Source organism: Pseudorca crassidens, chromosome 18 (genome assembly GCF_039906515.1).
Source record: "Pseudorca crassidens isolate mPseCra1 chromosome 18, mPseCra1.hap1, whole genome shotgun sequence".
Taxonomy (NCBI): domain Eukaryota; kingdom Metazoa; phylum Chordata; class Mammalia; order Artiodactyla; family Delphinidae; genus Pseudorca; species Pseudorca crassidens.
The window spans coordinates 4,243,534-4,258,055 of NC_090313.1; the positions used below are offsets into that span (position 1 = coordinate 4,243,534).

General features: G+C 39.5%; 1 protein-coding gene across 1 annotated transcript in view; it reads right to left on the reverse strand.

Moving 5' to 3' along the window:
- MYO16 (myosin XVI) overlaps positions 1 to 14,522 on the reverse strand; it is a 427,770-nt gene that overhangs the window by 15,609 nt on the left and 397,639 nt on the right. Inside the window, 1 exon segment of the mRNA XM_067712857.1 lies at positions 3,699 to 3,784. Coding sequence (XP_067568958.1) covers positions 3,699 to 3,784 — 86 coding nt within the window.

Consider the following 14,522-nt stretch of genomic DNA (forward strand, 5'->3'; position numbering starts at 1 on the left):
ACTGCATCATGCCAAATGGTATAAACTTAAAAAACAATGATTTCACATGTTACAAAATGGCAAGTAGATAAATGGCATGGTATTTTTATAAACACTGTCTAATTCAGAAACCAACATGAAGTGGCTTCCTCAACCTCTGCGATTCCAGTTTTGAGAACTGGGAAATGCCACAAAGCCCCCCTTCAGGACTAGGATGTGGGATTCCACGACGTCACACCTTCGCTGCTGGTTTACCTGTGCCCTGGGGTGCAGAAGGACATGAATAGTTCGCCTCGGTTCACGGCCTGGACCTACCAAGCCTTCTACATAAGGAGCATAAGTGATCACAGCCACGTACTCGATCCGGCTAGTGTCTCAGCTTCTACTGGTTCCAAATATTTTAAGCAAAATTGATTTTTACTACTTTTACATAAAGTCCTTACAGTTTGCAAATTGATTTTAAAAATACGATGGAATAGAACATAAACTACATTTTCTATATTCTGTACCTTGAGAAAAGAAGCTATTTATGGAGGTGCTACCCCTATTAGAAAATTGTTTACATCTACATTAAGAATAATGCACGCTCTATGTAAAACTTGAAAGATGAATGGATAAAGAAGATGCGGTACATGTATACAATGGAATACTACTCAACCATGAAAAAGAACAAAATAATGCCATCTGCAGCAGCATGGATGCAACTAGAGATGATCATACTGAGTGAAGTAAGTCAGAAAGGGAAAGACAAACACCATACGATATCACTTCTATGTGGAATCTAAACTATGGCACAAGTGAATGTATCTACAAAACAGAAAGAGACTCACAGATATAGAAAACAGACTTGCCGTGGCCAGTGGGGAGAGGCGGAGGGAGAGGGGGATGGACTGGGAGTTTGGGGTTAGTAGATGCAAACTATTACATTTAGAATGAATAAACAACAAGGTCCTACTGTATGGCACAGGGAACTATATTCAATATCCTGTGATAAACCATAATGGAAAAGAAAATAAAAAAGGAGTGTATATATATGTATAGCTGAGTCACTTTGCTGTACAGCAGAAATTAGCATAACATTGTAAATCGACTATATACTTCAATTTAAAAAAATAGAGAATAAAATTTTAAAAAAACCCTTTGATATAAAGTAACTTTTATAGATAATAACAGTAAAATCAGATTAGTGTGTCAGTCAAAATTCTTCTTTGCAAGCAACAGAAACTAACTCTAACAGGTAGAAGATTTATTGGAAAGCAAAATAATTGGACGTGAAGTTAAGGACAGGTTTGGCACATGGGCTGCACCCAAGGTGAACGCGGTGACCGGCGGTCACAGACACAGGCTAACATCTTTGGTCACTGGAGGGAACCACTGTGGCCAGATGACACCCCCATGGCGACATCTATCCTCGTCCCTTCCATCGTATGTCTCTCAACCCATAACCCATGGTGGATAGACAGAGTCCATCTCACATGCATTTATCCAGCTCTCAAAGGAAGGGAGGAAGGTGAAATCTCTCTCCTTATATTATCATGGTGGTAGGCCAGAAACTTAACTATGTGGCCAGCAGCTAAGAATACAAACCACAAATGTCCACTGCAGCTACTTAAGATTTTCACCTTGACCAAAACTTCTTTAAATTTTATGTAAAAGTTGGATGACTCCTCCATTGCTTTTAATGTCATGGTAAGCTCACTTTCAGAAACAAGACATAGGAGCTTGACATCCATTCAAACTGTGGACACTGCGTTTTCCCTATGACCTCTGGCAAATTACTAAATCTATTTCTTGTTTTCTTTATCTACAGTAACACCCAGACATTTTATCTTCCTTAAAGGGATTTCACTAAAATCACTGATGATGCTAATTAAAACATAGACATCCTCAAATAGGAATTCAATTTTTAGTCAACATTTAATTTTATTGCTACATGCCCAATCAGTTCAGGGCTGATTTTATAGAATTCTTATTTAGTAGCATTACTAGAAAGTCTAGAATTCAATATGCCTGTATGTGTCCATATTTCCTATATAAATGTCATACAAGAAGCATTTATGCTGAGAGATGTGTGGCCATTCAAGGCATAGTTCCACATAACTGTTATAGGTCCCCAACACTGACACGTGTGTCCTGCCAGGAGAATGCCCACACCAGGCATGGAAGAAAATGAGCCTGGTTTTCCATTTCCTTGAAAATATGCCCTGTGAGATAACTGGAGATTGTTTGCATTTGAAAACAAGCCCTCATTGAAAACTGGGAATGGAAAATTATTCCCGGTGGTCTTTCCCATCTCTCTTTGCGTCTTAGCCAAATCCATGAAAGATCAGAGGGAAAGTTCCAGAGATGCCTATTTTATGCACCTTCTTTCAAAATTAACCCTTTTCTCTATGAACCCTGGAAAGGCTGTATCTATCACTGTGCTCTAACGTATAGGAGACGGTCCTATAATAAAAATCAAGCCAATGTTCTCTACAAGCAGGTTCTCCCGTGAATGATCATAGATAAAGCAGCCGTAATGCTTACAAGGTAAAGTAAATGCATCTCTAAGGAACAGAGGGGAGATTAGGACAATCTATTATTGCAAGCAATCAGCATTTTTTTTTTCTATTTCAATGCCTATATATCAGCGTAAGTGATGTCAGCATATTGTCTACTGTAAGATTTATTTTTAAGATTAAATTATTGATTTTTCCCACTAGCTCATCAGTGTTATTTTAAAAATCTCAGCTGATAAGATAACCGTGCCTATATAAAGTCAAATGTTCAGATGAAAAAAGATCTTTGGCTGGATAATTGGTTTCATGAAAACATCTGAATACTTGACCGAGTTTTTAAACGATTTTAATGTAGATATTTGACAAAGCAAAAGTTGTGCTGTAACTTCATAAAAAATAATCTTGCTGCTAAAGCAATAATCTTTAATATATTGATAATAAAATCTTTGATACATTGTTGGTTGTGTACCACCTTCAAAGCAAAGTCATATTTTTTGAAGATACTTATTGAAGGCAGTATTTTAAAACTCAACATAAAAAGGACACTAAACTATTGATATGCATCCTTTATTCTTTCTACAAACACCAGAGTTTATTTTAAAGTGACAATCCTCTTTATTTTGGCAAAATTTTTGAGGCCAAACACATTGCACATACACGTGAAATTACTGAAGCACATCAGAACAGTTTTGTGAACTGCAATCTCATTTTGATTTTGCAGTGTTCTGATCATATGATAGTTTACAAATGAATTTGGATTACATGGAATTTGAGGTGGAAACTGAGAGATAATGGCCATGAAACCACAGGGACTTCAAGCATTTTCTTTCCATGTTGTCCTCACTTACAGCCTTCCTATTTCAGCTGAGGTCCATTGCAGGAAATACTAATGCCATTCAGCAGATGCAATATACCCTTCACCTGACAGTGACTTTAAAATGCCACTACATAAATTATGTCAGAACAGTTCATATGAAACCATCTATTAATTTTTATTTGTTTTGAATGTTCTTCTTTTTTTGAAACCAGCAGAAAATAGAGAGCGGTCAGCTGATACAAAGGGAAAGAGAATGTTGAGGTGAAGAAACTCACAGCAGAGTTGAAAATAACTGTGTTCCCTAGTCCAATAAGAACAAACATTCTTGGTCACACCTTCGTGAATCTCTTGTAGGCATTTAACATCAATTACCATAGCAAAGGTAAGCATTGAGGGGTCATTACCTGAGTGGTGTGACTCTCTCTATGTCTCTGAAGGGAGGAGGTCCCACTCCCAGACAACCTGGAGAATCCATCGTCTTCAGGTAAACCTATGGAGGTCAACACAAAATAGCCGTTAAGTTGTGTGTTCTTTCCCCAAACAAAGTAAGTCGTGTACTTACTGAACAAATTAAAATGGTGACATTTCACGGATTGAAATGAAGGTCCGTAAACACTCATTGAAAAATAAATTTCCCAAGGCAGCATGGTAATACCAAGTATTGCTGGAGTTCCATCTAATCAAAGAGGAAATGTACTGACAAAAAAAGCTGAAATGATCATGAAGAAATATGTCATAATAACACAGACGTGGGCAAAGAAGTACTGGAGGGGAGAAGGAAAACTTTTCTAGAGGCTGCAAATAGTCTGATGAAACACTGATGGGGAAAGAGAAGCCTGTGGGCAACGAAGGGTAAATGGGTCCCTGGGGTGACAGCTTGCTTCCCATTTGTGGGGTAGCAGGGTGGCTGAGAAGGGATGGAAGACAGATGATAAGACACCATCAAGTCTACGTGTCAGATGAATTGTATTGACTATCGTTCATTCTACACCCAAAGGAAAGGAGGAGATTGGGTGAAATTCCACGCAGAAAAGGTCAGGGTAGCTGCCCGATCACAACAGACCAATACATAACCAACCCTATAGCCTCAGTGGCAGGTCTGAGGCAACTTATATCTCCCACGATACAGAAGTGCCCTCGAGGCTCCAACAGGTTATAGTAATTATCCCTCGTGACCCAAGCAGGGTTTTCCATCGTCAGCCTGGCTGACGTTTTGGGCTGTGTAATTCTCTGCTGGGGGTCTGTCCTGTGCATCTCCTACTCAGTTGTGGCAACCGAAAATGTCCCCAGACATTGCCAAATATCCCCTGGGAGGCAAAAATCATCCCTGGCTGAGAAGCACTCTGAGAGAGGGATCAATCAGGTGACTTACTGATAAAAATGAATGGACTAAAGAGTAACAACTGTCCAATGAAAGTTCAACCTAGACAACTTTAGATTCTGAAGTGATTGCTCCTCTCATCTGAAATCGTAATTAACCAGTATGGTATAACGGATTAAACATGTACATGATTCCTGATTTAAACATCATTAGAAAATCACTCATAGTTTTCCAGTTAGAGAGTTAGTTCTGCAGAGAAGTCCACGACATCCTGTTAACACATAAGAAGTCGTCCCAGTTGATCTTGATATATATACAAATACCTTGGCGTGGAAGGGTTAGTTCATTGAGACTGGGCAGGAGACAGCCAGTATCTAGGAAGTGATAGACATACGGATGTGTGGTCATGGGGGGACTGGGTCTTGGTCAAAAGTAATAGCAATGTCTAAAGTTGCCCAGGGGAATACTGTATCGAGATCCGGGTAGCACGTGTGGAGAAGGGTCCAATCAAGCAGTGAGTGTTAGAGTGATCGGAATCAATACAGAGGAAGGGTGGGTGGAAATCCAAGATCACACACAGGTTGGCGTTCCAGGCAACTAGATAAGCATAGTCACAATAAAATGTATGTCCAGGTAGCAGGGCAAAGCTAAGAGTTTGGGATTCATGGGAGACGGGGATGAAGGGCCCATTGACAAGCAAGACAAATGTCTGCTGCTAGAGAATCCGGTTCACTGGACGTCTTACAGAGACTAGGAACCTGGGGAAGGAGAAGAGTGCTGTGATCCGTTTTTTAAAACGAAATGATCAATTAGAAGATTGCTCGCTGAATCCGAACAGAAAGTCAGCTTAGTGCAGATCCAAACTCAGAGCCAAGTCATTAGCATGAACTGCTCTACACAGTGTCAACTAAACAAAGTTAGGGAATATCTAGGTCACCCTCTGAACAAGGCGCTGGGAAATGCGCCAAGACTCAAGAAAAGGTCTGCCTCCAAGGATCTCAAATCTTCACGGTAATGCTTCTTAAGCAGAATACACAACAGAATGACTTAAGGGTTCCACAGGGCACAGGTGGCGTTGAGATGGATCTGGAGAAAGCAGGGATTCACTCTGGGTGAGGGATTAGAGGAAGAGTGACGGTGGAGATGCCAAAGGCTGTGGACCTTCCAGGATGGGGAGGATTTTGAAAGGTGAGCGAGGTTGAGGAAGGTCAGCCTGGCCAAGGGAACGGAAGCGCTGAAGCATCGTAACATGGAACACGAGATGTCTCCACGTCCTGGGGGTGGCCTGTAAGATGGCCGAAGTAGGGGGCCTGGAGGGTGTAGTCCAGAAATTAAAGGCGTCACCTAACACTTCACAGAATCTGGCGATATCTGAAGGCAGTGGGTAGCACTGTAGACTTCTGAGAAGGGCTGTGGCACCAGGGTACCGAAGTGGTGGGTGCAAAGGCATCTCTTACCTGTCGACTAAAGAAGGGTCAGGACAGACAGAGTCAGTGTCGGGGGTGGGGATGGAAGGCTGGGTGGTGACAGAGAGAGAGTGACAGAGAAGAAAGGGGCACTGGAGAAATTCTGGGAATGTCATTTCCTCTTGGTGATGCAGGAGGTGAGGGGGCTCCAGGGGAAGATGACTCTGAGGCAGCACTGACCCTGAAGGTCATAGCAGGGAGGTGAGAAAGCCCGGTTATGGCGAATACGCATGGGAGTGTGAACCCGGAGGCGCAAAGAAATAGCTGGAAGCACTGAAGGTGCAAAGGAGATTAGAAAAGGCAGGGTTTCTTTTTTTGGCCAACAAAACCTTTTATTTTGTTGCCATATTAGAAGCAGTACTTTTTAAAGGCAAATGATCTAAAAATGGCACCAAAGACACACGCCATGAAGGAAAAGAAAATGTATCAATCCTTCTATTCGAACCTTAAAAATAAATATACTTTAAAAATATCAAAAAAGTAAATTGCAAATTAAAAAAGAACAACATAGAACATTTAAATACACCAAATAAAAGGCTCTATTATTCTTAAAACATCCTACAAGTCAAAATAAAGGACCTACTTTCATATTTTAAAATATGGGCAAAGGCTCTGTACAGCAAATGAGAGACTTTAAGTGACCACTAATAAACAAGTTTATTTTCATTAAGTATTCCAAGAAGTGCACATAAAACTACAATAATTAACCCATCTTATCTATCAAGACAACAAATATCTCAAGACTTTATTACAGAAATTTCGTACATATAAAAGCAAAGGGAATATGGAGTGAAACTCCATGGACCCATCACCAAGCTTCAGGATTTTCAGTATTTCAGTCTTGTTTCATCTACTTCTCATTATCTTTTTTAAAAATTACAGAAATTATATTATTTCACCTGTAAATTCTTGAACTCGTGTCCCTCATGTAGCTAAGGGACATTGTTACACAGAGGCATCAGAAGAACCCCAGAGCCTTGGGGTAGAGAATCCCACTGTGCTTTCCCACGGGGTTGAAGACCCCTGATTGGTGCTGGCAGCACATTCAAGGTTCATCTGAAGCCCCTTATTTGTTGACTTCCATCGGAAGTGGGGCGTCCATCACAGAACCATTTCTCACACATACTTATAAACCTGCTCTAGTTTTCTCAGGGCACAGCCCTCTCCCAGACCAGACTCTGGGGCAATAATTCCCAGCAAACACTGTTCTACGCCCCTCCTTCCACGTACTCTTTCTGCGGCAGCAACAGTGTGCTTCCCTTCCCTTGAACTCTACCCACATACCCCGACTTCCATTCATGCCAGAGGCTCCGAATCATAATGTCTGAACACCAGTGTAGACCATCAAAATGACCTGCGTGTTTGACTATACACACGTGGGTACTTGGGTCTATGTGTAAACGAGTTATAAGGCATTGATTCTAGTATTATAGCCTGTGTGGTCTTGGAGGAATTAATTCACTGCCTTACACCTCATCTATGTCATGTACATAATTCTAGTTTTTATTGGATAAATCCTCAGGGATCTTCTAGCTCTAAAATATCTAAGCCTTTTATGATATCTGTGTATAGGTAATATTTATTATTTATTTAGCTAATTTATTTAGCTAATATTTATTTAGCTAATTTTAGCTAGCATCATCGTACTGATACTAAATCCTCATAACAATCCCACAGGGCAGGTCCTTTGATTGTCCCCATTTTTAAGCTGAGAAAACTGAGAATTGGAGAGGTTAAGTCATTTTCTCAGGGTCATGGAGTTAGCGTGCATCAGCCCTGGGTCCGAGCCCAGGCAGAGAGGAGCCGCGCGACACCACTAGGAAATGGCAGAGTCAGCAGTTCCATCCGCCATTTTCAACCCGACTTCTCAACTACAGTGGAGGACACTGAATTAAATGAAGTCCAAATTAGAAATTATTCAATATGACTTCAAAGTATCTTTAATGAAACGGAGGAGTGGAGCAGGGCTTTCTGAATGCCTGAGGAGCTTGCTTTCTTGACAAACCTACGTTCTGCTGCTCAAAATAGATAATTGCACCAGATTCTAGATTGTCAAGTGAAGACTTGCTTCCCCTGGCGGGTTGGCTCTGAATCAGAAAGCAGTACGAATTCCAGAGAATCTATACAGTTCCTATAAAAAAGATGAGGTTGTAAAACCTATATTTGAATACATTTCATGGATTCTAACCAAGGGCTCCTTCGCTAGGGGTCTGGATCTTTCTTGAGCATGAGTGGAAAAAGCCATTCTACAAAGTTCCCAGAGTCGATGTGGTTTGGTTCAATAGCACTAGGTTCAATGTGGCCTTGGAGTCTATAAGAATGCAGAGCTTCCGGTCTGGTAAATGGCCTCACCCAGTACTTTATCACCATAGATTATCCTTACAATGCACTGAGGACAAACACAGCACAAATAAAGAAAGACAATCTTCAGAGAACGGTAAATGGAAAATCAAATGTAATGACTGTATTCTTTAATTGTCTTTTTTTTTTTTTTTTTTTTTTTGCGGTAAGCGGGCCTCTCACTGCTGTGGCCTCTCCCCCCGCGGAGCACAGGCTCCGGACGCGCAGGCTCAGCGGCCATGGCCCACGGGCCCAGCCGCTCCGCGGCATGCGGGACCCTCCCAGACCTGGGCACGAACCCGCGCCCCCTGCATCGGCAGGCGGACCCCCAACCACTGCGCCACCAGAGAAGCCCCTTTAATTGTCATTTTTTTCTGAGGCCCAGCCATAAAATGTGTAGTCATCACGCAGCAAGAAAGAAAATCATACTGAACATAAAAATGGCCTGGATAGAATCTGTCATATCCTTACTTCCCCACTAAACATCTTTAGATTCACAATATTTTGTTTGCTATAACTACAACGTTCTAGCACTAAAAACTGTTCTCTAATCTAATGATAAATAACTACAAGTCCAGGGAATAATTAAATATACAAAAAAAGATCTAAGTCTGTGTTCGCATCAGTAAAAGGATGGCAATTAAAGTAAGTGATAGCTATAATTACCCACACATAACTATATTTCAGCAAATGAACAAACAGATAATTATTTCTGGGAAGCAGAGGTAGCACGCAGATACTGGCATTCCAGAGAAATCGTTTCCTTGAAAATAACACTACTTCTGATTCAATGAAAACTTCAAGTTATTTTAAACATTTATTCCCATCTCGTGCCTTTATTTAGTAAGCATATTGACTATACGCTGTGAATTGGGAACCAGTACGACTAACCGATTTGAGTTATAATGACCATGTATATATCATGTGCTGTACATATATAACATCTGATCAGTTTTTATCATACCGACCAGGAGAGGCTTTCTGACTCTGGTCCCGGCATAGGACTTACTGGTTCTTATGAAATAGGCAACATGATTCCAATCAGTAAATGCTGTTACTGAGTGCCTGCCTGAATACCCAGAGCATTGTGTCGGTATTTTAATAGTCATGGGAAGGTTTCAGGAGCCCAGAAGCTCATGGTGTCCACACAGGTAAATCAAAATAAACATGTCGTGTTGCTTTGAAAGACTGAAGTCTCAATTGAAATAATTTTCCTTTTGTGCGCATAACTCGAGATTTTCAAGTGATCTTCAATGAACAACAACGCAGAACTAGCTCTATTTTAAAATCTGGTCTCTATGAGCATTTAAGGGATAACGTGTAAATCTCTGTTTCAGGGTTTGAACATACGCTATCAGTTACATACTGAAGTTTTGAAGCCTGATATTCCTAAATATTGAATTTTATATGATTAATTTCAGGCAACATACTCCACAAAAATTTCCATTTGGTCTAGAGTGTTTTTTGGTTTGTTCTGTTGGTTTTGGGGTTTATTTTGATTTTTAGAGTAAGACTCAGAGTTTTTTGTGTTAAGTTTTCTAGGACCATTTACCAAGCCATAGCTTTTGGCTTTTGACTCAAAACACAGACAAATTAAATATTTTGGTAAAGGGGAGTGCCTATTTTCTCTTTCCTTGTGGTAGAATAAGATCACCCAAGGTGAGCTAGGGAGGATGGCGGGGAGTAAAAATTTAATAAAAATGAAAGGATATATGGTTACCTTTTTAAATGTTTTTGCATTCAGTTTTGATCATCCAATACATTTTAAATTCCCTTATTGTTTAGCAGCTATCATTAAATACTCCAAAATTGAAAATAAAAAATGAATTAATTACCTTCTTACTAGATACATGCAACCTTTGTGAAATATTCTCTTATCACATACTTGTTGACTTACTGCTATCACTCAAATTCCATTGTTATTATTTTAAGAATATTGAATTTCAGTATAAGGGTATACAATGTTTTTGTTATCCTTTTTGTAAAGGGTTATCATCAGAGATTTCAGAAAGCAATGGTTTTAAAAGAAAGATTATATCTCCATATTTCCATCTAAACACACACACACATAAATCTGAACGTGACACATTAACATGGAAAGTTTTACAAAATGTCTATTTTAATCAAGTTGGAGTAATCCATCATAAACACTCAGTTTTATTTTAAGGATAGAAAATCAGGAGGTAATTCTAACATCCAACAAATAGGGCTGGGTTATTTTAAATCATGTTCGTCCTATCTGATGAGATGCTATGCATCCTATACAATTAACGGCCAACTGTAAGCAATGCAGATCTGCGTTTGTTGACCTAGAGATAGACCACGTGAGATTTCTAAGGGAAAAAAGCAGATTGTTAAAACCACATGTACAGTATAACTCAAGCTTTATACAAACAAAACCAAACATCTTATATAAACACACACATATACTTGTATGAAAAAAACCAGAGTTCTACACAGTGGAATATTAGACACGTTTTGGGTATTTCTGGGTAATACAAGGAATGGTAGGTTTTACTCGTTGTTTATTCTTTCCTGTATTTTCCAAATTGTCACATAAAACATGTACAGCTTTTATAGCCTGCATAAAATTAAAACGCCAGATGAATAGTAATATGTTGTTGAAGAAGAGAGGAGAAAACTTAGGAAAGACCCATGCTCTGGGAACCTGGGAACCGGTACGTCTGTCTGTTCTTGGTAACTGCAGCTCCTTTCCCTAGAAATCTTTACCGCAGGTATAAAAATCCTTCTGTATCCTCCCAGTGTCATTTCCTCCCATCGTACCAAAAAGCCTCTGTCTTACGAGCCAAATACTTCCAACCAATCGTTACATGGAATCCCTGCTTCATATGGGGGGAGGGGAAGCATTCAGAAACACTTTGGGGCTTTTTCTCTGTGTGTGTGTGATGAAAACAATCCTTTTCCTGCGTGCCAACAGAACACTCCCGCATTACCCTGGGGTCCTTGATGCTAAGCTTGAACAAGCCCTGCCCTAATCATCTATCCACCCCATGACTCCTTCCAAGTAAAGCGCGACTTGTGATGAGAATCGCCTGGCTAGATCTTCCCCAAGACCCATTCGCCCCCTCCTGCTGGGCAGGTCAGCAATGAACATTCTTGGGTCAGCAATGAACATCCTTGGGCGAGCAACGTGCTCAGATGAAAAACTACATCCCCCGACCTTACTTGGACCTGGAGGGAAGCCAGAGATAGGATGGTGAAGCCAGAATCTCTTGACGGCCATGGAGTACCACCATCCTGGCTACCTAACAGCCATTCTGAAATACCCTCCCTCCCTCTTTCTCTCCCATTTTTTTTTTTAAAGTGAGGAACTGTAACTACCACACAAGTCAAGAAAGAGAACATTGTCCGTTACCCAGAAGCTCCCAACATTCTCTCTCAAATGGGTATTGGCTCTTTCTCCTCCGAAGGAAATCCCTGCCCTAAGCTTCCTGGTGATCCTTTCACAAAGCTCCGCCTCCCGGTCAGCCAGTTCTGAAATTCTATAGGGTCTGTAGTAGGATCACGTGGCGGTTTTAATGTGCATTTCTCTAATTACGAATAAAGTTGGACATCATTAAAAATGTTGACATGCCTTTTCATTTGTCCTTTCTGTTTTTCTGTTCAGTAGTTTTTGTTTGTTTTTAAGTAAACTCTGAATATGGCCCTTTGTTGGTTAAATGTGTTGAAAATATTTTATCCCATTACATACATATACATATATATATGTGTGTGTGTGTGTATATATATATATATATATATTTTTTTTTCCTTTACGGTTAGCACTTTTTTGTATCCTGTTTAATTTGTTTAAGAAGTCCTTTCTTTTCCCATCTCTGAGGTTAAAAAATTATTATTCTATATTTTCTTCTATAAAGCTTATTTTACATTTGACGTTTAGATCTAAAATCTACCAGGGATTGTGTGTGTATAGTGTAAGGTAGGGGTCAAGTTTCATTTTTGTTCCTCACGTGGACAGCAATTGATTATTCTTCCTCCAGTGCCAATTCTCTCATAAATTAAGTGGTTATTTATGCAAGCTGGGAGAGGTTTCTGCTTTAATTTTTTTTCTTCTCCTTCTTCATTCTTATTCTCTGGAAGAGTCTGTATAACAGTGGAATTATTTCATCCTTAGAATTTTGAGAGAACTTACCAGAAAAATCATTTGGGCCTAGAGTTTTCCTTGTAGGAAAGTATTCATTTACAAACGCAATAATTTAACATTTACATTACTATTTAGCTCTCCTATTTCTTTTCTCTATTTTGGGTTAGTTGTAATTTTTTTGGAGAAAAGTATTCATCTAAATTCACAAATTTATTTTGCCATAAAGCTGTTTATAATATAATCATTATCATTTTTTTAATTTCTGGAAGATCTGTGGTGGGTCCCCTTTTTCATCACAGAATTGGCTACTTGTGTCCACTTTATTTCTCTATCACCCTTGAAAGAGAATTCTCAATTTTATTAATGCTTCAAAGATTTTTTTTTCAAAGAATTAACATTTGACTTTGTTGCTTATTTTATATTTCAGTAACTTAGGTTCTTGTCTTTCTTGAATCTATTGATTACTCAGCAATGTAATTTTTAACTTCCAGACAGAACTGTTGTTGTTTTTAATATGTGCATGCTATATCTTTTCCTTTTCTATCCCTTCACATTTAAATTTTCAGCATCCTCATGTATTACATGTTTTCAGAAACTTTAAAATATTGTATTAATTGATTTTTAATGTGAACTTACACTAAATAAGAGTCTTTTAAAGTTTAATGGAATTCAATTGAGTTTAAATTACTTTCATGTATGCTTTTTTGTCTACCATCTGAGACTTTTCAATTTGTCGTACCTTGAAGATATTCCTATTCTACCCCTTTTGCTATCTTCTAGGTTGATTGACTTTTTATTATTCTATTTTACTCTAATAGTTTGGAAATTATACACCTCTCTACTGTTCTTTCAGTGGTTACCTTTGAAATTATAACCTGTTAATGTGATTTATCAGTGTATAATAGTAAATATTATTTTTACCCCCTCCTACCTTTACTTAGTTTTTTATTGTTCATTTTTCCTTCTTTTACCTGAGCATGCTGGGTCTGCCCATGTTTAATTCTTTCAGTTTTTGCTTTGTTTTGTTTTGATAAGATATCCTTAACTCTCTTCATTCTTACAGAAGTATTTTACTGTTTGTAAAATTCTAGATTGGCAGTTACTTTATTTGAGCATGTTAAATATGTTATTTCATTGTCTTTGGACTTCCACTGCTTCTTTAAAGGTAATTTGTCTTTTTTTTTCCTTTTTAACCTCTGGCTGCTTTTAAGATTCATGCTTGCTTACCAGTGTCTCACTATGATATGCCTAGGAGTATTGTTCTTTGTATTTATTCTACTCAGGCTTTTTTTTTTTTTAAACAAAAGTGACATTTACAGAAAGAGAGATTCACCTTTATTCTATGCACCTGCCTATAAATTTATAGGAACACATTCATTCCTGTTTGTCAGTACCACCACATGCCCCTCTGTGGTCTGCTGTGGTCTGAATGTTTGTGTCCCCCTAAAACTCATATGTTGAAGCCCTACCCCCCAGTGCAGTGGTGTTAGAAGGTGGAGCCCTTGGGAGGTGATTAGGTCATGTGGTGGAGGCTCCATGAATGGGATTAGTGCCCTTATAACAGGGACCCCGGAGAGCTAGCTCCTTCCTTCCACCATGTGAGGGCAAGCAGGAAGCTGGCAATCTGCAGCCTTCAAGAGGGCTGTCATCGGTGTCGGCACCCTGACCTTGGACTCCAGCCTCCAGAACTGTGGCCAACACATCACTGCCCTTTACAGGCCCCCCGGCCTGTGACATTTTGTTACACAGCCCAGCTCTGGTCACTGCACCCAGCCTCTGGCAACCACTCATCTCTTACTCTCCCTGTAGTTTGCCTTTTCCCAAATGTCATATAAATGCAATCATACTTAGAGTCTTTTGATTCTTTTTTCACTCAGTGCAATGCATTTGTGATGCATCCATTTTGTCATGTGTAATAATGGTTCCTCCTTTTTTATTGTGGAGTTGATCCATGCACTGGTCAGCCTGTGAAATGCTCCTGATGGGCCCACCCAGA